At 37.5% G+C, this 24,202-nt stretch overlaps 1 protein-coding gene across 8 annotated transcripts in view; it reads left to right on the top strand.

Annotated features, from left to right (window-relative positions):
• The window catches only part of ATRNL1 (attractin like 1), an 810,133-nt gene that overhangs the window by 349,819 nt on the left and 436,112 nt on the right, over positions 1 to 24,202 (top strand). For 7 of the 8 annotated variants that reach the window (XR_015155896.1, XR_015155897.1, XM_086379578.1 and 4 more), the window contains one exon: positions 15,771 to 15,849. Coding sequence is in view for 6 of the 8 variants with exons in the window: in XM_086379578.1 (XP_086235704.1) it covers positions 15,771 to 15,849 (79 nt within the window). In the remaining 2 variants the exon portion in view is untranslated. Of the gene's footprint in view, positions 1 to 15,770; positions 15,850 to 19,136; positions 19,269 to 24,202 lie in introns of those variants that run through there. The other variant, XM_086379582.1, reaches the window with a different exon arrangement.

Consider the following 24,202-nt stretch of genomic DNA (forward strand, 5'->3'; position numbering starts at 1 on the left):
ATAATGCTGCCCTGGACAAGATACATAACTTGTAGGGGATTGTGCACACATAAGTTTTTGTTTCTTTAGTGAGATTAAAGAAACTTTCTTTAGTGGAAGTGAGATTGCTGAATCATTTGGTAAATGTATATTTATCTTTATAATAACTGCAACTATTTTTTCAGAGTGACTGTATCATTTTGCTTTGCCACTAAGAAAGTATGAGGGTTTTGGTTGTTTCAAATCCTCAATACTTAGTACTGTTAGAATTTTTTTTATTTTAGCCATTCAGATGTGGTAGTATCTTGTTAGTTGCTCAGTATTTTCTGACTCATTGCGTAGCCCTCCAGGTTCCTTTGTCCATGGGATTTCCCAGGCAAGAATACTGGAGTGGGTTGCCATGCCTTTCTCCAGGGGATCTTCCTGACCCAGGGATTGAACTCTGGTCTCCCGCATTGCAGGCACATTGTTTACCGCCTGAGCCATCAGGGAAGCCCCCGTGGTAGTATCTTATCATTTTAATCTGCATTTCTCTGATGGCTGACATTGAATATCTTTAAAAGACTGGTCTTTCCTTTTGAAATGCCTTTGCAACTCTGTCAAAAATCAATTCATCATCTAGTTTCCAGTCCCAGGAAACACTATATAACCATACATCTCTCTTTATGTCCCATTGGTCTCAACTATAAAACCTGGATGATGTGCTTGGGTAGTTTCATTGGACAGATCAGGGAAGAACACCAAAATTCAGAAACACCCTGAAATGTTTGAAAGTTAATGGTTTCTCCCCTCCAGTTTCCTCTGACTTCAGCCTCAATGTGGTGTGAAAACTTAAAGTGACTATTGTGGTCTAGACAGAAAACATCCTGGAAAAATCCTCCAGTTCTTTTTTTTTTTTAATTTTTGGTCACGCCTGTGGCATATGGAACCTGGGAGCCGCAGGTTTCCCTGAGCAGGGATCAAACCTGCACCCAGGTGCCATGGAAGGCAAAGTCTTAACCACTGGAGTGCTGGGGAAGTCCCCAAATCCTCTATTTCTGACTTATGCTGTGGAACAGGAAATTATTAAAGCTACAAAGAGAGTAGGGGAGATCCACCCCCCAATTTTCCTTTCTTTTCAAAAATTTACTCATCCCCAATTCCAAGCAGCCTTGAGGCAGTGACATTAGCTGCAGCTAAAATGCCTGGGAGGGGAAAGCTGCTAGAGCAAGATCTCCAAGAGGTGCGAGTCTTCCAGGTAATGTGGAACTGTGATCGTAAGCGTCTACACAAGATCTCCAAGAGGTGCGAGTCTTCCAGGTGATGTGAAACTGTGATCGTAAGCGTCTACACAAGTCCATCGCTTTTCCCTCTTCTCTGTCCTCCCAACGCAGAGTGTGGTCCAGTCACAGAAGTGGGTAGTTACGTGCCAGAGGAAGGCAAAGTGAAGTCCAGAAAAAGTTTGGGAAATATCAGAGAGAGAAAAGCCATCCCAGAAAGTTGAACTTTATACAACAAAGGTCTGTATAGTCAAAGTTACGGTTTTTCTAGTAGTCATGTATGGGTGTGAGAGTTGGACCATAAAGAAAGCTGAGCACCAAAGAATTGATGCTCTTGACTGGTGATGTGGGAGAAGACTCCTGAGAGTCCCTTGAACAGCAAAAAGATCAAACCAGTCAATCCTAAAGGAAATCAGTTCTGAATATTCATTGGAAGGACTGATGCTGAAGCTGAAGCTCCAATACTTTGGCCCTCTGATGCAAAAACCTGACTCCTTGAAAAAGACCCTGATGATGGGAAAGGTTGAGGGCGGGAGGAGAAGCAGATGGCAGAGGATGAAGCCTGGTGTGCTGCATGCAGCCCATGGGGTCTGTTGGAAAGAGTTGGAAACGACTGAGCGACTGAGCTGAACTGAACTGAAAGGTGAACTTCTGGAATCTTCCATGTGAGGCTCTTTTCCTAATTAGCATACCAAAAAATTTAAGAAGAGGCTAATGGTTAGAACTCTTCCCAGGCCTTAGACAGAATCCACAGGACAGACTCAAATAGAACTGAAAAAGCTTTGGGTACATTGTAAGCACAGCCTACTGATACCTAAAATAAAGTATCTCTATAATAATACCAACATCTCTATAGGATAAAGTAAGACCTCTGTCCCTCTGTAAGTTTGATACATCAGAGAGGGCTGTGATGGAAGTGGGCCATTCTTCAGCTTGGTTAGCAAGTCAGTGAGTGTCTGTCAATATTTATTCATATCTTTTAAGAAAAACTTTATTATTATTGGATCTGTTAACCATCCATATTGAGAAAAGTACCATTTGACTTCTACCTCATACTACTAATAAAAATAAATTCCAGGAAGAAAGGGAAAACAATGAAGTATCTAGTGAATAATATGGGAATTCTTCACATCCTTAGAAATAAACAGAACACACAAAGCACATCAATAAAATTACAGTAAAACTAACAATTTTTGTCATCAGAAGATGTCTTTAGCATCATGCGAAAGCAAGCCATCCAGTACTACAAAATACTCACATACTATATAAAGGACAAAGGCCTTATAGTCACAATGTATAACGTGTAAGTAAAGAAAAAACAGTCTTAAATCTCATTACTGCTCCCCTAAAATGGCAATAGACTTGAACAAGCACTTCGTGAAAAAAGATATAAAAGTGGCTAACAAAATATCAAAAGGCACTCCATTTAGTTTTTATCAGGGAATGCAAATTAAAACCACAATGTAATACTGTTTACTGTTCATCTGTCATAGTGGCTGGAAAGAACAAAATTTTGTTGTTAGTCACTCAATTGTGTACAAATCTTTGTGACCCCGTGGATTGCAGCACGCCAGACTTCCCCGTCCTTCACCATCTCCTGGAGTTTACTCAAACTCATGTCCATTGAGTCGGTGATACCATCCAACCATCTCATCCTGTATTGCCCCCTTTTCCTCCTATCTTCAGTCTTTCCCAGCAGGAGGGTCTTTTCCAAAGAGTTGGCTCTTTGTATCAGGTGGCCAAAGTATTGGAGCTTCAGCTTCAGCATCAGTCTTTCAAATGAATATTCAGTGTTGATTTCCTTTAGGATTGACTGGTTTGATCTCCTTGCAGTTCAAGGGACTTTTAAGTGTCTTCTCCAACACCACAGTTCAAAGGGATCAATTCTTCAGCACTCAGCCTTTTTTTATGGGCCAGCTCTCATATCCATACATGACTACTGGACAAACCATGCCTTTGACTATATGGACATTTGTTGACTGTCCAGATCAAATGTTGGAGTAGTCGTGGAACTGTAAACACTTCTGGCAGTCTAGAAGTTTGTGCAGTAACTTTGAAAATAATGTGACTATATTGTAAAATTGAGTTTACATATCCTATGTTGATCCAGCTATTCCATTCCATCAAAGATCACATTAAACACATTTGTAATAGTGCATTTCAAATAGCTAAAACCTTGGCATAACCCAAATACCTAAAACTAATAGAATATGGAACAATGAAAAAGAACTGATTAATCCTCAAAAAACAATATAGATGATATTCATCAACAAAGTGTTGAACAAAAGAAGCTAGAAATAAAATAATATTTTAAGGTTACATCTGTATAAAGTTCAAAATAGGCAGAAACAAACTGTGGTGCTAAAAATTTTTGATAGTGACCTGTGAGGAAGAGGGGATGGGTAAAGTACTGTTTCTTTACTGGGGTGGTTGCTTGTGAACGTGCCAAGTCACTTCAGTCATATCAGACTCTTTGCAAGCCTGTGGAGTGTAGCCTGCCAGGCTCCTCTATCCTTGGGATTCTCCAGGCAATAATACTGGAGTCAGTTGCCATGCCATCCTCCAGGGGAACTTCCCTGCCCAGAGATGGAACCCATGTCTCTTATGTCCTCTGCATTGACAGGCAGATTCTTTTTACCACTGGTGCCACCTGGGAAGCCCCAGGTGGTGGTTACATGGGGATATTTTCTTTGGGATAATTCACTGAGCTGTGGATTTATCATTTCTCTATGTGTACTGTGCATTAATGTTTTAGGAAAACTGTTTAAAAACAGTGTTTACTTCTTTTAAAATATTTAGAATATTTTGTATTTGAAACTTTTTATCCTATCTACGAGGTTTCAAAAGGTGTGCTTTAAATAAAAGTTGCGTGTAGAAAAGAATACTGTATACATTGACCTTTATAATTTTTGTGTAAGTTTGTAAGATTAAGATGTTATCCACGTACATGATTTGTAATAGGAGAAGTTAACCAGGAAGGTCTTCCTTATGATATGTTTCTTGCTTTTTTAATAGTTTGCCAGTGAGGCTTTAGAGCACTCTATTTTCTGTAAAATATTTCAAGAAAGGAATGTATAGTTAACAAATGTCCTCTGTAGATTTTTAAGTCTGTTAGCAATTTTGAGGGGTTCATTTTGATATTTTTCTACAAATTTTTCATAAATGATATCTGTAGTAGATTTTATGGATTCTTTCCCAACTTCATTTAATTCCTTCCGCATGGCTGTGTAGTGATGATTCAATTTGGGAGAAATTGATCTCCCACCAGCGTCATGGGTGGGCTGAAACCTTCAGTTCACCAAATGATTGGGGAATAGTGGGTGTGCATGATTGTGTGTGATGTAAATCTGGAACTGCTACATTCATTTTTGTATCTAAGAGGAAAACAAGCCTGAGAATTAAGCTGATGCACAACAGAGTATGTAGTTCAGAAAACAGAGAGAAATGAAGCCAAAGCCTTGACCAGAACAGACCTGCAAGTTATTCTTCTTTTTTACTTTGAGGAGGGTCTGTTCAGGCTCCCATAAGCAACTAACACAGACTGAGTGACTGTAACAACAGATATTTTATAATCTCACAGTTTTGGAGACTGGGAAGTCAGATCTGAGTGCCAGCATAACTGGCTTCTGGTGAGAGCTTTCTTCTTGGCCTGCAGATGACTGCCTTCTTGGTGTGTGTTCTTCTGGCCTTTTTCTTGGTACGAGTGCTTGGAGAGAGAGCACAAGCTCTGTGGTGCCTTTTGATGTAAGGGCACTAATTCTGTTGTCTCAGGGCTCCACCATTATGACTGCATTAACCTTAGTCACGTGGGGCTTCCCAGGTGGCACTAATGGTAGAAGTACCCACCTGCCAATGCAGGAGACAAAAGAGAAGCTGATTTGATCCCTGGGTCTGGAAGATCCCCTGGAGAAGGGCCTGGCAACCCACTCCCATATTCTTGCCTGGAGAATCCCATGGACAGAGGATCCTGGTGAGCTACAGCCCATAGGGTCACAAAGAGTTGGCCATGACTGAAGTGACTTAGCATACATGCACAGCCTTAGTTACATCCAAAAGTTCTTCCTTCTAAATGTAATCACATTGGGCTTTAGGGCTTCAGCATACAGATTTGGGAGGAGCATTTGTAGCATTCTGCCTCTAGCCCCCTAGGTCATGTCCTTTTTGCATGCAAAGTACATTTATTCAATCCCAACAACCCGCAAAGGCTTCACTCATTCCAGAATCAACACTGAAGTCTAAAGTCTCATCGAAATATCATCTAAATCAAATGTGGGTGAGATTGGGGGGTATCATTTAACCTCGGGCAAAATTCCTCTCTAGTCATGAGCCTGTGATACCAGGCCAGTTATATTATTCCAAAATACCATGGTGGGATAGGCATGGAATAGATATTCCCACTTCAATAGGAAGAAAAGTAAAGGAAGAAAGGCATGTGGGTCCCAAGTAAGTCTAAAACCTTGTAAGACTAGCTCCATCAGACCTTAAAGATTTGAGAACACTCCTCTTTGGTTCAGTGTTCTACCTCCAGGTCCCCCGAGGGGGCAGTGTCACCCCATAGCTCTATGGAGTGGCCCTGCTGCTGTAGCTTGACGAGGTGACCCTGATGCTGCAGCAGTGGCTGCAGCCTTGCCCCCAAGGCCCTTGGTGGTGGCATCCTGGTCCTGCAAAACCAGACTCCACACTCTGAAACTGAGGAGCAGCCATTCTTGTCCCCTGGGCCTGTGGTGTGAGTAGGAGCCCTAAAGATCTCTGATTCACCTTTGGAGTCATTCTTCCCTTTTCTTAAAGGATAAAGCATGTTCCAGCTGAACAGCCTTATGTTCCCATTTTACAGAATCAAAGAAACCTTACCACCTTCTTTCGTTCCATCTTGTTTTCTCTGTTTCCTTTAAACTCATGGTATCTCCCCTGGTATTATCACTTCTCTTTTCCTGGCTCACGCTGAAATGGCTGATTAATTCTATGAGTCACACCCATGATGTTTTCATAAAATGGTTCTTCAGCCACACTCTTAGTGTTCTCTTCAGAACAAGCTCCCCCCCCGCTTTTTTTTGCAATATAGACAGACTGAGAATTTTCAAAATCTCCAAATTCTGGTTCTCTTTTGCTTATTAATTCCTACTTCAATTTATCTCTCTCCTCTTGAGTTTATCTATAAGCAATAAGTGAAAGTGAAGTTGCTCAGTTGTGTCCGACTCTTTGCGACCCCATGGACTGTAGCCCCCAGGCTCCTCCCTCCATGGGATTCTCCAGGCAAGAGTACTGGAGTGGGTTGCCATTTCCTTCTCCAGGGGATCTTCCTGACCCAGGGATCGAACCCCGGTCTCCCACATTCAGGCAGACACTTTAACCTCTGAGCCACCAGGGAAGCCAATGAGCAATCAGATCAGATCAGATCAGATCAGCCGCTCAGTTGTGTCTGACTCTTTCCGACCCCATGAATCGCAGCACACCAGGCCTCCCTGTCCATCACCAACTCCCAGAGTTCACTGAGACTCACTTCCATCAAGTCAGTGATGCCATCCAGCCATCTCATCCTCTGTCATCCCCTTCTCCTCCTGCCCCCAATCTCTCCCAGCATCAGAGTCTTTTCCAATGAGTCAACTCTTCGCGTGAGGTGACCAAAGTACTGGAGCTTCAGCTTTAGCATCATTCCCTCCAAAGAAATCCCAGGGCTGATCTCCTTTAGAATGGACTGGTTGGATCTCCTCGCAGTCCAAGGGACTCTCAAGAGTCTTCTCCAACACCACAGTTCCAAAGCATCAATTCTTCGGCGCTCAGCCTTCTTTACAGTCCAACTCTCACATCCATACATGACCACTGGAAAAACCATAGCCTTGACTAGACGAACCTTTGTAAGCAATAAGGAGGACCAAAGCTACATCTTCAATACTCTGGAACCTTCTATGCTAAATATTCAGTTTCAATGCTTTCAAATTCTGCCTTCCACAAAACACTAGAACAAAGTTCAGCCAAGTTCTTTGCCATTTTATAACAAAGATGACCTTTTCTCCATTTTCCAATAACCTATTGCTTGTTTGCATCTGAAACTTCACCAGAATGGCCTTCAAAGTCCTTATGAATATCAGCATTCTGGTCTTGATTATTTATGTGTTCTCTAAGAAATGGAAGCTTTCTTTTTAGCTTTCCTGTTTGTTTGTTTTTTTTGTTTGTTTTTTGAGCTTACATCATACTTGGCTTTAATGTCTGTTTCTATCAATGGTCCTTTCATAGCAATCAAAGCTTTTTCCAGAGTACACCTCAAAATCCCCCCAGCTTCTCCCCATTACCCACTTCCAAAGCTGTTTCTGTGTTTGTAGATATTTGATCCCAAAATCTGTCTTAGCTCATGTTGCTGTAACAAACATGAAACTGAATGCAAACAACAGAAATCTATTATCTCGGAGTTCTGGAAGCCAGCAAGTCCCAGACCAGGTTGCCGGCATGGTTGGTTTTTGATGTGGGCCACTTATTGGCTTTCAGATGGCCACTTTCTCCCTGGATGCTCCCTTGGCCTTTCCTCAGTGTGTACCCATGGGAAGAGGGAGAGACGGGCAGGGGGGCAGTAAAGGGAGAGGGAGAAAGTATGGGAGTGAAAACACTCTCTAGAGTCTCTTCTTGCAGGAAGACTAATCCTGTTGCATCTGGTTCCCTCTCTTATGACTTTATTTAACCTAATTAGCTCCTGAATCCCCTGTCTCCAAATATAGTCATGTTGGGTGTTAGGGCTTCAAAAATATGAATTTGGGGAGAACATACTTCAGTTCATAGGAGACAGTGTAAAATCTGTTTAATTCCAAGACCGCTTATCCCATTTTGTGTTATTTTGTGTTACTTGTATTCAAAATCATCTTAACTGACAGTGCCTTCTAAAGTGTAGTTAACTCTTGCTTCAGATCAGATCAGATCAGTCGCTCAGTCGTGTCCGACTCTTTGTGACCCCATGAATCGCAGCACGCCAGGCCTCCCTGTCCATCACGAACTCCCAGAGTTCACTGAGACTCATGTCCATCGAGTCAGTGATGCCATCCAGCCATCTCATCCTCTGTTGTCCCCTTCTCCTCTTGCCTCCAATCCCTCCCAGCATCAGAGTCTTTTCCAATGAGTCAACTCTTCACATGAGGTGGCCAAAGTACTGGAGTTTCAGCTTTAGCATCATTACTTCCAAAGGAATCCCAGGGCTGATCTCCTTCGGAATGGACTGGTTGGATCTCCTTGCAGTCCAAGGGACTCTCAAGAGTCTTCTCCAACACCACAGTTCAAAAGCATCAATTCTTCGGCGCTCAGCCTTCTTCACAGTCCAACTCTTGCTTATCAACCCGCAAGAAAGTTTGTAGCAATTTATGTTGTGAACATATTACTTCTCCAGTTTCACCCCCTAAGCTTTTCTGGGTTTTCATCTTTGCAAATATGATGATGGAAACAAGTAATTTTTTAAAATATGCAGATGTATTACATTCTAAGTTGATAATTTACTTTGTGAACATTTTAGTTGGTTAAGACAAAAATATCCTTCAAGTGTTAGGAAGGTGTTTTTAAAAGCTTTAAAATATATTTTCTGCAATAGTAGTAATTAAGAAGTAAATGAGTTTTTATAATATTATGTTTCTGTATTTCAAAACAATTCCCTAGTTTGTACATTTTTTTCAGAGAAATAAAAGCATCTTTTAAAAAATGTATTTAAGACAAATTTTATGATCACTTAACCTAAATTTCTATAAAATCTTGACAATATTATCTCTTTTTGCATTTGGCTGACTAGATTACCACTAGAGAGTATTTCTCTGTCAATAAAACTGTGCTTTACAATATAACCTTACACGACACTGTGTTACTTTTCTTGAATTCTTTTTAATTTTCCCTAAATGAGAGTACCTAATGACTTCCTTATTTTTTCACATTAACAATCTTTTCCATAATGACCATTTTATGAAGGTTCAAATCAAATTATTCAAATATCTCTCCGTGAGTTCCTACGTTTCCTTTTTTTTTTTAAATCCCTGTAGCTTATACATTTGCTTTTAAGAGTTCCTTTTCTTTTCGTTTTTTCCTGTTTCCATTGGGAGGATTTTTTGAAGGGTGTTTAATAGTTCCCATCTTCTAGACTGTTATACAGCTTAAAAGAAAAAAAAGACAGCTCAGTTACTTCCTGTACCCCTGCTTCCCTCTGCAATACCTATACCAAGGAACAATCAAGCTATTGTAAAATACAATAGAAAACAAGATATGAAAGACAGCAGCAAAACTAATTTTTATCTGACAAACTTGCTGCAATATTAGATTAAAGGATGTTTGATGTTGCCCATTAAGACCTTTGACCTAAGAAATATATTAGGGAAAAGCTAATTGGAGCAGATAAACCCAGAATTTTGGTCACTTTAGATAATAATAATACAAAGTTCATTTATCATTCACTTAAAGTTCAGTGTGCAAAAGGGAACATGTGGAAGGGGCAGAGTGGTATGTAGGGCACTGTGCCACCAGTGAAATTAGACTGATGAAAATGTTGTCATTCTTCAGGCTTCCAGGATTGTCAGTGGGTACTGGCATTTTCTAACAGTCACCAAAGTATGAGTGCAATGTTTCAATTATGCTGTCTAAGTTAAGTGTTTTCATTTGTTTGCCGTTTAATAAAGTGAATACCAGCTACCCTGGTAGCTTGGATGGTAAAGCGTCTGCCTACACTGTGGGACACCTGGGTTCCATCCCTGGGTCAGGCAGATCCCCTGGAGAAGGAAATGGCAACCCACTCCAGTACTGTTGCCTGGAAAACCCCATGAATCGAGGAGCCTGGTAGGCTACAGTTCATGGGGTTGCAAAGAGTCAGACATAACTGAGCAACTTCACTTTAATAAAGTGAAAGTCCTTAATTAATTGGATTTTATGTAGATTTTTAATAAGAACTGTAGGTTTTATTTGCTGTGTAGTTTAGTAGAAATAAAAAAGCTTTATGAAGTATTTACTTTGCCATGAGGATAATAATGCCAAAAAAGGCGTTCAGTTTCAGAAAAAATGATAAGATATTCAAATCAATTAACCAATTTTATTCAGTTAGTAAAGGTTTAATGATAACTACTATATGCCAGGAATTGAGATATATTTTTATTGAATTTTTAATTATTGGAGGTTATTAGAATATTAGAAGAAAATTTGCTTAAGCTATTTATTGATTTTACCAATTTCTCATCAGGATAATCTCTGTTTACATTTTATTACCAATCTAGTATGAATTAACATAGAAAACATGCAGACCCCTAAAGTGTATATCTCCTCTTCTCAAGGAGAAAAAATCATTAAAACTGAAAAATTTTATACTGGCTTTCTGTATTGTTATAAAAGTAACACTCTTTACCTGTGTCATGAAATTTAGATCAGAAAGATTAAGTTCCGAATGGAGAAATTTGATAAGTCTTTACTGTCCTAAACTGAACCTTGATCATGTAACTGTTCTGGAGGGGAGAATATTGTGAATTACTGGTTTTCAAATATGAATACTTTTTATTGGTATTTAGCTTGTGTTTAATCATTAAATATGAATGGATTTTGGTGCTTATACTATTGCCTACTACTGCAGACATTGTGAGAGAAACAGTTGGCAAGATGTGACGTCTGACTGAGTATAAGGGATGATAAAATTGAATGTGTTTTGACATTTTAGCTGGAAAAATAATAGACAAGGCAACATAAAGGGGAGGACTTGCAATTTAAGACTTTGATAACTTTGGCAATTTACATAAACACTTCATGCCCTCAACTTTCTCATCTTTAAAATGAATATAGATCATGTGTGATTGTGGTAATGAAAGAATTAATGCTTGTGAAACATGTCATGCAGTGCTTGGTACATATTACTCAGTAGATGTTAGTTCCTTTTATTATGAACGTTATTCTTGAGTTCAGTTTGTATATGGCAGATTTATCTCTTATGTTAAAATTCTTATAGGGTAGGACTTAAATTCAGATAACTAGATCCTTAGATTATATATAAATTATCAATTCTCAGTACTGTATTTCAACAGTTTCATGTTAACCTGGAAATACATGGGAAGTGTAACTGCTGTGCCAGCAATTCACACTAGAACAGGGTTTCAACAGTGTTGGAGGGTTGGGCTGGGGAAAGTCTTTTGATGGGGAGGTGGACTGGCCTGTCTATTGTAGCATATTTATCAGCATCCACTTGTGTCCACCAACTGTTGACAACCAAAAAGGTCTCCAGCCACTGTCAAATGTGCCCTGGAAGGCAAAACTCTGCTGATTGATGACCACTGGGCTAGAGGAATCATGTGAGTGTCTTCAACTATATAAAGAAGTATTAGCATATAGAAGAAAGAAATGACTGATTCAGTGTAACCCAGAGACAGAAGCAGCACTGATTAATTAAAGTTAGAAAGACAAGTTAATAGAAAATTTCATAGTTTGAGCTATTATCTTAAAAATAAAATGCACTAACAGAAGTCAGCATCTTCTTTGCTACCATGAATATTTATTTAGGCTCTGGGGTTCTGCTGGGAATTTCTTTCCTGGGAGGGAGTCTGAACTAAATAATCTCATGCAGTTCAGTTCAGTTCAGTCACTCAGTCGTGTCCGACTCTTTGCGACCCCATGAATCGCAGCACGCCAGGCCTCCCTGTCCATCACCAACTCCCGGAGTTCACTGAGACTCACGTCCATCGAGTCGGTGATGCCATCCAGCCATCTCATCCTCTGTCATCCCCTTCTCCTCCTGCCCCCAATCCCTCCCAGCATCACAGTCTTTTCCAATGAGTCAACTCTTCGCATGAGGTGGCCAGAGTACTGGAGTTTCAGCTTTAGCATCATTCCTTCCAAAGAAATCCCAGGGCTGATCTCCTTTAAAATGGACTGGTTGGATTTCCCTTGCAGTCCAGGGGACTTTCAAGAGTCTTCTCCAACACCACAGTTCAAAGTCATCAATTCTCCGGCACTCAGCTTTCTTCACAGTCCAACTCTCACATCCATACATGACCACTGGAAAAACCACAGCCTTGACTAGACGGACCTTTGTTGGCAAAGTAATGTCTCTGCTTTTGAATATGCTATCTAGGTTGGTCATAACTTTCCTTCCAAGGAGTAAGCGTCTTTTAATTTCATGGCTGCAATTACCATCTGTAGTGATTTTGGAGCCCCAAAAAATAAAGTCTGTTTTATTTAAAATAAAGACACTGTTTCCACTGTTTACCCATCTATTTCCCATGAAGTGATGGGACCAGATGCCATGATCTTTGTTTTCTGAATGTTGAGCTTTAAGCCAACTTTTTCACTCTCCTCTTTCACTTTCATCAAGAGGCTTTTTAGTTCCTCTTCACTTTCTGCCATAAGGGTGGTGTCATCTGCATATCTGAGGTGATTGATGTTTCTCCTGGCAATCTTGATTCCAGCTTGTGCTTCTTCCAGCCCAACGTTTCTCATGATGTACTCTGCATATAAGTTAAATAAGCAGGGTGACAATATACAGCCTTGACATACTCCTTTTCCTATTTGGAACCAGTCTGTTGTTCCATGTCCAATTCTAACTGTTGCTTCCTGACCCGCATATAGGTTTCTCAAGAGGCAGGTCAGGTGGTCTGGTATTCCCATCTTTTTCAGAATTTTCCATAGTTTATTGTGATCCACACAGTCAAAGGCTTTGGCATAGTCAATAAAGCAAAAATAGATATTTTTTGGAACTCTCTTGCTTTTTCAATGATCCAGCGGATGTTGGCAATTTGATCTCGGGTCCTCTGCCTTTTCTAAAACCATAGGTCTCTTCTAATGATAAGATGCTCTCACTTTGGCATGTTTAATGACTTTTATTTGGAAATGATTCCAATTGAGGTCTCTGTTGAAGCCATGAGAGTGACTGACCTCTTCATCTGAGAACAAGAGTAGATAGCAACATGGTTTTGTGAACAAAATTTCAGGGATGTCCATAGTTTAAATCAAGGAATTTGGAACACAGTCTACCTTCGTTGACCCCATAGTGTGTCAAGAAGGATGAAAGGAAGCCAAGAAAATAAAGTGTTCAGAAGGAAAAGAATGGTTGGCTGGTATTCTCAATTGAGAAGTAAAAGTTAGTTGATAGAGAAAAGACTAGTTTATTTAATTTTTAAAAAGTGAGGAAAGTAGTCACTAAAATGTTGCATACTTTGTAAACGTTAATTATCAATACTAACAGTTTAATTAGTATAAAAATTAGATACCAACTTATTAAGATACTAAATAAGGTTGTGAGAAGATTGACATGGCAGTGGCTATGTGGACCACTTGCTCAGTCACCTAGAGAAAGCTTCAGGATTAAGAAAATAAGGTTATTGCTTCTTATTTTTTAGGAGATGTGGGACTTAAGCACTTCTGAAAAATTGAATTTAGACAAAGCAAATGATTTATAAATATTTGGGAGAAAGACAATTATGTAAAAACCAGAAAGGCACCTCAGTGGTTGATCCTGGGGAATATGTAGAACAACTGGTTGTGAGATGGTGTGCAAGCTCAGAGTTCCTAACAGGTGGGGAGGAAAGAGTTTGAGGCTTACCTGGCTCATTTTGAATTTTTGCTCTATCACTTAAACTCACTGTATGACTGTCAGCAAGTTACTTTGAACTTCTCTGAGCGCTGGATTGTTCTTTTCTAAAATGAGAATAGTATATCCTGTCTGGAAATGTTCTTAGAACAGTGTGACATACCTAGCACTTATCTGGAATGTGTTCCTACTCAGTGTATCGGTGTTAGAGTTGTCTTTGTCGTCATCATTGAAAGATATTCTAAGATCTCTAAGTGAGGCAAGGAGAAAAAATATATTTAAGCAGAAAAAATATATTTAAGGATTTGACAAGAGAAGAAAGTGTCAACATTTACACTGCTTATGAGTGAATCAATTGATGAATACAACAATTATCATTAACAGTGAAGACAGGGTTTTTTTGTAATGACCAATGGCCAGTGAATTTGTAGTGGCCCTATTCCACTCCCTTCTGGGTCACTGGAAAAGACTGCGATGCTGGGAGGGATTAGGGGCAGGAGGAGAAGGGGATGACAGAGGATGAGATGGCTGGATGGCATCACCGACTCGATGGACGTGAGTCTGAGTGAACTCTGGGAGTTAGTGATGGACAGGGAGGCCTGGCGTGCTGCGATTCATGGGATCGCAAAGAGTTGGACACAACTGAGAGATTGAACTGAACTAAACTGGATCTTTTGATAGCGTAATCTTTGACCACAGAGCAAAGGAAGAGAAAAGAAGCAGTAATGTATGGCTGGGGTTGATTAATCATATTCACATAAATCTGTTATTTTGAGATTTATCAGTCTCAAATTACTGCTAAAAATGTATATTCTCCATTATCATTGTCTATGGCATATTGTACTTCATATATATTGACCACATGTATATACATTGTAACTGAATTATTTTTTTTAATTTTATTTAATTTTTAAACTTTACATAATTGTATTAGTTTTGCCAAATGTCAAAATGAATCCACCACAGGTATACATGTATACCTGAATTATTTCTTAATTTACACATTGGCATATACAAGGATTCTCAACTTCAGTATAACTGATGTTTTGGGTTGAATAATTCTTTGTCACTGGGGGCAGTCCTGTGCATTTCAGGATACTTAGTAGCATGCCTGGCTGTACTCACTAGAGTATAGTTGTACTTCTCTCCCATTGTGATAATCAGACATGTATTTTGTTGTTCAGTTGGTAAGTCATGTCCAACTCTTTGTGATCCCGTGGACTATAGCACGCAAGGCTTCCTTGTCCTTCACCATCTCCTGGAGTTTGCTCAAACTCATGTCCATTGAGTCCGTGATGCCGTCCTACCATCTCATCCTCTGCCGTCCCCTTATCATCCTGCCCTCAATCTTTTCCAGTAGCAGGGTCTTTTCCAGTGAGTCAGTTCTTCACATCAGGTGGCCAAAAAATTGGAGCTTCAGCTTCAGCATCAGTCCTTTCAATGAATATTCGGGACTGATTTCCTTTAGGATTGACTGGTTTGATCTTGCTGTCAGAGTCTTCTCCAAAATTGCAGTTCAAAAGCAATATGTATCTAGATGTTTTTAAATGTCCCCGGTCCGGGTCAGTGGCAGACGGGAAAGGGCTAGATCATCTTCAGTTCAGAACTATAGGAATATTCTCAGATATAAGTTGGTTGCTGATAATTTAAAATGAATAAATGTGTGATCTTTAAATTTATAAAATTGCCAGAATTTATGACTCGTACCAATTCTAGATAGATTTATTGCTATGTAAAACCAGCAGAATTATAAAGTTACATTCCTTCTGACAGAGAAAATCTGAGAGATAGACTCTACTGTATCTTAAGGAGTATAAATAATTTTTTCTACATGTATACCTTGATTTTACTTGAGAATGTTTTAAAAATTTCTAATTTACTCTTCTTTCTCTTGAATATTTACCAAGGCAAAGTGGTTAGTTAAATATATTTAAAAATATTCTACATATTCTTTTATTATTTCATGATATATTACAAGTGTTTAAAGCAAAATTTATTTGTGTTTTATTTTCTAGTTGTTTTTTATCTTTATTATTGGTGGCTGCTGTGGTATGGAAGATCAAGCAAACATGTTGGGCTTCTCGGCGGAGAGAGGTAATAGTAATATTTACTTAATGTTTTGTTTAAAGATTCGGACAAACATATGGATCTCTAGTGCTTAATTGACATGCTCCTTTCAAATAGAGTTTTTCAAATGAATTTCATTTATTAAGATTGAACGAGTCAATCTAGCATTGTTTAAGCTTTAGAGCAAAATTTGCCACCGTCATCTTAAATCCATATGTGTAGAAGCATTGTTTAGTTGAAAGCAGTTTTTTAAAAAATACTGTTAGAATTTATAGTGAATACAAATATTAGTTTTATTGATTAAATAACCTTCAATCACTTTAATTTAGGTAATTATATTATAAAAACATAATTTATTTTTATAACTCTTAAAATTTAAAGGAATGTTCTGGGCAATAAATATTAATTTTTTGGTTTGTATCTCATAGAATTTTTTAATTTTCAAATTTTTTCCATTTCATGGGTATCTGATAATCCAAGTATGTCTGTATTGCCCCTCAATATGATACATTACTATAGCAGAATTAATCATGTGTATCTGTTATAATCTTAAAATTGATAAAAAATGTAATAGTCTTACAGAACAACAGCTTATGATATAAATATACAAATATAGTTTCTTAACTTTGTATGTAATAGTTAATTGAAAAGAGCAAAGAAATATTATAATATGAGGACCCCATGTGTACAGTAGATTTATTGTTCTATGCTTTATATAATGGAAAAGCAAGTTTCTGTTTTTATTAATATTATTTCTGTCTATTACTATTAATATTAGTAGTATTAGCATTCTATTTGCTGTTGCATTGCCCAGTATATTTTTATATGTTTAATTTTGTGCAGTGATGTATAGCAAAGATATAATTGCTTACCTACTTATTTTCATATAATAAAAGATTATGTTTAAAAACAATCCAGAATATTCCAAACTATAGAATTAGTAAATAATATGAGTTCTTCTTAATTATTCTGTTTTCAAATATCCAGTGCCTACCTATGTTTGCAAACTTGAAACCACTTCCCTGCATATAAATTACTGATCCTAATTACCTCCACTTTTCTGATTTTCTGCATATGGTCAGTGCAGTGTCAGTGAGAATTTACTTGGTATGATGCTATGATAAAAAGTAATCCAATTTAAAAGGAGTTTTTAAAGTGTAAATATATAAATATTTTGCAAAAAGAGTTCTGTGTAGAAATCAAAAATCTTCTACATATGCTAGGCAATTTGTTAAGGTAAAAGTATAGATTCAGTAAGGCTAAAACAAATGAAAAATAAGTGAAGCAGTTTGAAGACCTTCCATAATGGAAGAGAACAAGTGACATTTTATGCCTCTAATTCATTAAAAAAGAGGTCAGGAGCAATCAGGGAGATTGGGTTCATACTTCATTATGATTAGCAATGTTTAAGTATCTGATTTCTACAGTTTATAAAGTATAACTATATAAATATAGCATTGTGGAAAGATCAGTGTACAACTCTGCCGTTAACTAGCTGGATGAGTGCTCTAATTGAATTTGCTTTCCTCTTGTATTGCACTATATAGCTTAATCTCAGTTAGAGGTTCCTAGAACTGTAGGAATGTTTATATTTAATGACTAAAGTTTATAAGCTATTAAATATTTGAGAAAAATGTTGAGAATTGTTCATTTAATTATGAAACTTTGACACTTTTCAAAATGACAAATTATTCATTAAGCTATGACCTCAGTATAGTAATGTTTACTGCATATTATTGGATGCTCTGGTAAAATGAAACTACTTAAATTTTTAAAATATAAATATATAAAGATTTTTAAACTTTTAAATAAAAAATACATAAATATATTTAATTTTTGACTGGCAGTCAAAATCTTTCAAAGTATGTGTTGCACATTTGAGAATGAAGGAAAACTAGGAAGGATGAACTTGGTTAAGGACCTCCGGACCTGTTCTGATCTGTGGTTCTAAATGTTACTGTGTCCTCTTGATAATCCGCAATTTAATGTCCTTCTTTCCAAATCTTTTAGGTAATGAGTCTTTTTAGAGTATAATAATATTTGCATTTAATTTGCTACCTCTACGAAAATTTAAAAATCTGTCCTGTTGAAGGGTCATGTCATGTTACAATATCATATGTTAAGAAATATTATGAGGAATTTTATCATTTATAATTTTATTAAGTCTTTTAAGTGTAAAATTACAAATGTCTTAGAAACCACTCATATGCTGATGTCCAAAGTAAAGATGACATTATTTTGATGACTACCGGACATCTACTTAATTAGTAATTTTTGAATTATTAAAAGATTGTCATTTTGGTTTTAGAGACCCAAAGACTTTTAACTACCCAGTGGTAACAAATGTGGTAATCCCATTTATAGACTTTCTGTAAATGGAGGTTAAAATGTATTTTTATCTGTCTTTTTTCAGTCATACCTAATAGATTAACACTAACATTCCCCAAAGGAAAAGACCTCAGTATTTTTTCTTTATATGGAGATGTTGCTTTCTCTAAAGCGTTAAGACTTCAGTTATTATAAACCACAAAGGATCCCTGTGAACAGTAGAATGACAATTTATCTGTAACAGTAAATGAAGGTCATTTAAAAGATTCTTCCTTTTTAGTATTTCTATAATTTTGTTACAGAAATTGTGTTATTTGATTGTCTAAATATAAGGACTGTTTTAAAATAAGTAGTATCTTTGAATATTTTAAAAATATATTGTGTTAATTAAACCAGACATACTCCTGTTTTTTTTTTTAGCTATTTGAAACTTTGGGTCTCATAAACACACACATAGAATTTTGTGTTATAATTTTAATATCAGAAGCCAGTTAGTAATTTTCTGCCTTCAAATAATACCTCTTGAAATTCAGGGGCTCTTAAAAACACAAAAATGAAACTATAAAGGAGTTTAATTTTAATGTTACCTCTTCATATAAGAGCTCAAAACTCATTTCTGTGACAACTCTATTAAAAACATGAACCTTTTGTGTGTATGTGAGGGTGCTATGCTAATGAATGGATACAGTAAGTGAATATTGATCAGTGGAAATACTATTATGTATGAGAAGAATTAGTTCATTTTTATAGCTTATGCTTGTTACATAGGTCTTGAAAACCTTCATTTTCAGTGGCATATTTAATTTTAGATAGTCATTACATTACAAAAACATTTGTTAGGACCAAGTATATGTTAAAAGGAGACTTTTAAAATAGAATTGTTGTGCTTAGTAATTTTCATGCTTAAACTGAAATTTGAGATTTTCAGTTCAGTTCAGTTCAGTCACTCAGTCGTGTCCGACTCTTTGTGACCCCATGAATCGCAGCGCACCAGGCCTCCCTGTCCATCACCAACTCCCGGAGTTCACTGAGACTCACGTCCATCGAGTCAGTGATGCCATCCAGCCATCTCATCCTCTGTCATCCCCTTCTCCTCCTGCCCTCAATCCCTCCCAGCATCAGAGTCTTTTCCAATGAGTCAACTCTTCGCTTGAGGTGGCCAAAGTCCTGGAGTTTCAGCTTTAGCATCATTCCTTCCAAAGGAATCCCAGGGCTGATCTCCTTCAGAATGGACTGGTTGGATCTCCTGGCAGTCCAGGGTATCAAAAGGCATACACTCATTAAAATGTTATGATTACTCCTTGTAATAAAGAAATCTACTTTTATATTTGACTAACATAAGTGAAACTATTGTGCATATCTTAATAGTTAGAAGAAGTTAATTTTTTCAGTTGACACATTTATTCCCATTTATTTTGGGTGGTTTAACTGTATTATGCCTCCATTAAAATCTAACTGAAATGTCTATGGAATAATAGATCCCATAAACAAAGGTAAGGTTATGTGTAATCAACTTCATAATTCTGTTGGGTTTGTGTATTTGAATGATTGCGATTCTTATACCAGGAGCTTTTATTTCTTTAATTCTCTTTACTGTTCTTTAAAGGATAAAAATATATTATTATAGATCATTATCACATTATTTGCTTGTCTTTCATAGGATGATAATGCATCTCTAATGCTTGAAAATGAATAAGAACAATATTGGGGATAAGACAGTGTCCACTGAGTAGTTGATCTTGTGTTCATGTTGCTCTATTTTCCTACACATTTCACAATCACACAGCATAGACCCTAAATTAGAATTTAACACAATCTACCTGAAATTTGAGTTAGAAATAATAAACTGAAACTCATAAATAGAATCTAGTAGCTCTGAGTAACAAACTAATTATTTTCTCTGTATCTGTTCTAGGTCACAAAAAAATACCCAGAGAAAAATTAATATCATTGTTAAACTTTACTAAAGACATGTCATGAATAAATAATTTATGATAAAATCATCTCTGAGAGGGTAAATTTGCAGTAAATGTGTTCTCATCTAAATATTATTAATGCAATGAATCAATGTTTACAAAGTAAGTTGCTCTACCTCTTTGGAAATACATCCAATTTATTTAGAGAGAGGAGAGTGGACATAGAGTGAAGAAAGTAATGAGAACATATTATTTGGGGGTGGAAAAGTTAAAATTAATTAGTTAGGTACTCTACAAAACTTCTTATAGAATTTCTTGGTACTTTAAGAATTTGCATTTTACTTTTAATAGTCAAAGATTCCAATATCTAGATAAAACTTTCCAGGAAACATGTTCCTTTGTCAAAAAAGCAACAAGTTTTAAAATCGTTATTAAATAATGAGCTCATGTAATGTCCATCTGTACAGTTAATGGCCTTAGTATTACTTTATATTTACTTAACATTTACTCTAACACTGTGATACAAATAAATCCTTATTTGAGGTAACATAAAGAAAGACCATTGCCTATTAATTATGGTTCTCTTGCCACTAAGAGTATTTGTTTTATACTTATTCAAAGGACTCTTAAATAATTACTTAGATATAGATTTTATTATATATCATCACATGTATTTATTGAACAGAAAGTAGAAGCAAAATAAATTGGTCAAGCTATTACCAAAACTTGTTCACATTCATAGTTCAGTTTTTCATAAATCACTTTTTGACTTAAAAAATGTTTTGTGTATTTCACATAATATTATTGACTAGAATAATCAAGTTTGTGTCTGTACAAGCAATGACAACTATATCATAACTGCCATCTGGCCAGTATTGGTTGTACAGTTTCATTGATTGTAAGACACATCAGACTTGAGAGATATTAAAATGTGAAAACAATGTCTTAGAGTCAATAGAATATGGTAGGGCCTACTTTATAAGGTTTATGGTACTAAACAAGTTAATATGGGCTGAATACCTCACTGCCTATTACTTACCAGACTGCAACAAAAGTTAGCTATGGTTGTTGAGATGTAAAATAAATAATGACTAGTGTTATATTATGCATTCATATTAATAACAGCAGCTCCTGTATATCTAGGATTATTTTCCTCTTCCATATCCACTTTGACACAGGGGTTATCAATCTAGCAGGTACTTTGGAATCACCTGTAGATCTTAAAAAATATATTTATGTATCCCTGAGTGTCACTCCAGTACTCTACCGCCACCTGATTCATAAATCAAAATTTCTTTGAGTCTCAGCTTGATGTATCTATTTTATGCCCATAATTGATTATAATATGCACCATTAGCACTGAACTTCTCCTCTTAGAGAGATAGAAAAACATTGAAGGGTTTTCTACAGAAGAGGTATGTGATTTGAGTTAAAAGGCTGTGCTTTTAAACTGATAATTCCACTGTTGTGTTGAGACTAAATTATAGACAGACCCTTTAGACACAGGGAGACTAGTAAGTAGGTTATTACCATACCTTGTGAGAGATGATGATAGCTCAGATCAAGAGGTGGCAGTATATATGGCAAGAAGTGATTGGATTATGAGTACTTCTTGAACATAATAACTGGATTAGATGAATGGGGTGGTGTGAGAAAGAAATAAACCAAGCATGACTTCAAAGGATTATAAAAACAAGTGTGACTTCAAGGTTTTTGTCTGAGCAACTGTAAAGAGAAAGTTGCCATCAACTGAGATGGAGTTGATTGCAAGTAAAATTGGTTTGATGATATGAGTTCATTTTTTCATGTTAAGTTTGACAGTTCAATTTTACATGTTACATTGGATATATAATTAGACAAGTCAAGGAAGCAGAAGTTGATTCTGGATGAGGAAATAGATGTGGACAGGAGAGACAAATTTGGGAATCTCAGAATATAGATATAGAGAGCAAATAAAATCATGAGACTGGATGATATCACCAAGAGAGGAGAGTTAAGCCCTGAGGCATACAAATATATTGTTATAAACTGACTGTGTTCATTCACAGATTAATATTTGGGGCTCTGAACCCCAACGTGATGGTATTTGGAGGGTAGGTCTTCGGAAGGTATTTAAATTTACATGAGGTTGGTACAGTTGTGATGGGAATAGTGCCCTTATGAAAAAGAAAGAGACACAAGAGCACTGTCTTTCTGCTAGTACACAGAGGTCTGTTACACCTTTCTAGCACCCTCTTTACAAAATAGGTGAGTTAATCAAGAGAGGTATGAACCATTCTTCCTACTAGCAGCTCTGGAGCAGTAGCATAGAAATTTTGCCTAGGATGACAGGTGGTTGTAAGAAGGGAGAGCTTAAAAGTGTCTCTTTAAGTGAAGTGACTTTATTTGGAACAAATTATAGGTAAATTTAACCCTAAAGCTTCTCTTGAAAACAATGGGGATTGTGGTGGTAATCAATAGAGGAGACTAATTTCTCCATGAGACCAAAAAGCTAAGTCATAAATCATCTAGAAATTTACTAGAAAGATCCAGGGCTATATAACATGACAAAGATCCCTCCTAGGGCTGTAAAAAACATCAAAGCACTGGTCTCAAATATTATCCCTACGTGCACGCTCAGTCACTTCAGTCGTGTACGACTCTTTTCAACCATATGAACTGTAGCCCACTAGGCTCCTCTGTCCATGGGCTTCTCCAGGCAAGAATACTAGAGTGGGTTTCCATGCCCTCCTCCAGGGGATCTTCCCAACCCATGGTTAGAACCCATGGCTTCTGCACTGCAGGCTGATTCTTCACCCACTGAGCCACATGGGAAGCCATTTTCCCTACAGTGGGCCCCAAATTAAGTGGATCAGATTACAAAGCAATTTAAGCCCTAGAGCATTATCAGAAGCAATAATCAGGCATTAATTCATGAGGCTCACGGATCAGATGAGATCAGATCAGTCGCTCAGTCGTGTCCGACTCTTTGTGACCCCATGAATCACAGCACGCCAGGCATCCCTGTCCATCACGAACTCCCGGAGTTCACTCAGACTCACATCCATCAAGTCAGTGATGCCATCCAGCCATCTCATCCTCTGTCGTCCCCTTCTCCTCTTGCCCCCAATCCCTCCCAGCATCAGAGTCTTTTCCAATGAGTCAACTCTTCGCATGAGGTGGCCAAAGTCCTGGAGTTTCAGCTTTAGCATCATTCCTTCCAAAGAAATCCCAGGGCTGATCTCCTTTAAAATGGACTGGTTGGATCTCCTTGCAGTCCAAGGGACTCTCAAGAGTTTTCTCCAACACCACAGTTCAAAAGCACCAATTCTTCGGCGCTCAGCTTTCTTCACAGTCCAACTCTCACATCCATACATGACCACAGGAAAAACCATAGCCTTGACTAGACAAACCTTTGTTGGCAAAGTAATATCTCTGCTTTTGAATATGCTGTCTAGGTTGGTCATAACTTTCCTTCCAAGGAGTAAGCGTCTTTTAATTTCATAGCTGCAGTCACCATCTGCAGTGGTTTTGGAGCCCAGAAAAATAAAGTCTGAAACTATTTCCACTGTTTTCCCATCTATTTCTCATGAAGTGATGGGACCAGATGCCATGATCTTCGTTTTCTGAATGTTGAGCTTTAAGCCAACTTTTTCACTCTCCACTTTCACTTTCATCAAGAGGCTTTTGAGTTCCTCTTCACTTTCTGCCATAAGGGTGGTGTCATCTGCATATCTGAGGTTATTGATATTTCTCCCGGCAATCTTGATTCCAGCTTGTGCTTCTTCCAGACCAGCGTTTATCATGATGTACTCTGCATATAAGTTAAATAAGCAGGGTGACAATATACAGCCTTGACGAACTCCTTTTCCTATTTGGAACCAGTCTGTTGTTCCATGTCCAGTTCTAACTGTTGCTTTCTGACCTGCATACAAATTTCTCAAGAGGCAGATCAGGTGGTCTGGTATTCCCATCTCTCAGAATTTTCCACAGTTTCTTGTGATCCACACAGTCAAAGGCTTTGGCATAGTCAATAAAGCAGAAATAGATGTTTTTCTGGAACTCTCTTGCTTTTTCCATGATCCAGCGAATGTTGGCAATTTGATCTCTGGTTCCTCTGCCTTTTCTAAAACCAGCTTGAACATCAGGAAGTTCAT

The sequence above is a fragment of the Bos grunniens genome, chromosome 26, assembly GCF_055505025.1.
Source record: "Bos grunniens cultivar Pamir isolate PY7600 chromosome 26, Bosgru_T2T1.0, whole genome shotgun sequence".
Taxonomy (NCBI): Eukaryota; Metazoa; Chordata; class Mammalia; order Artiodactyla; family Bovidae; genus Bos; species Bos grunniens.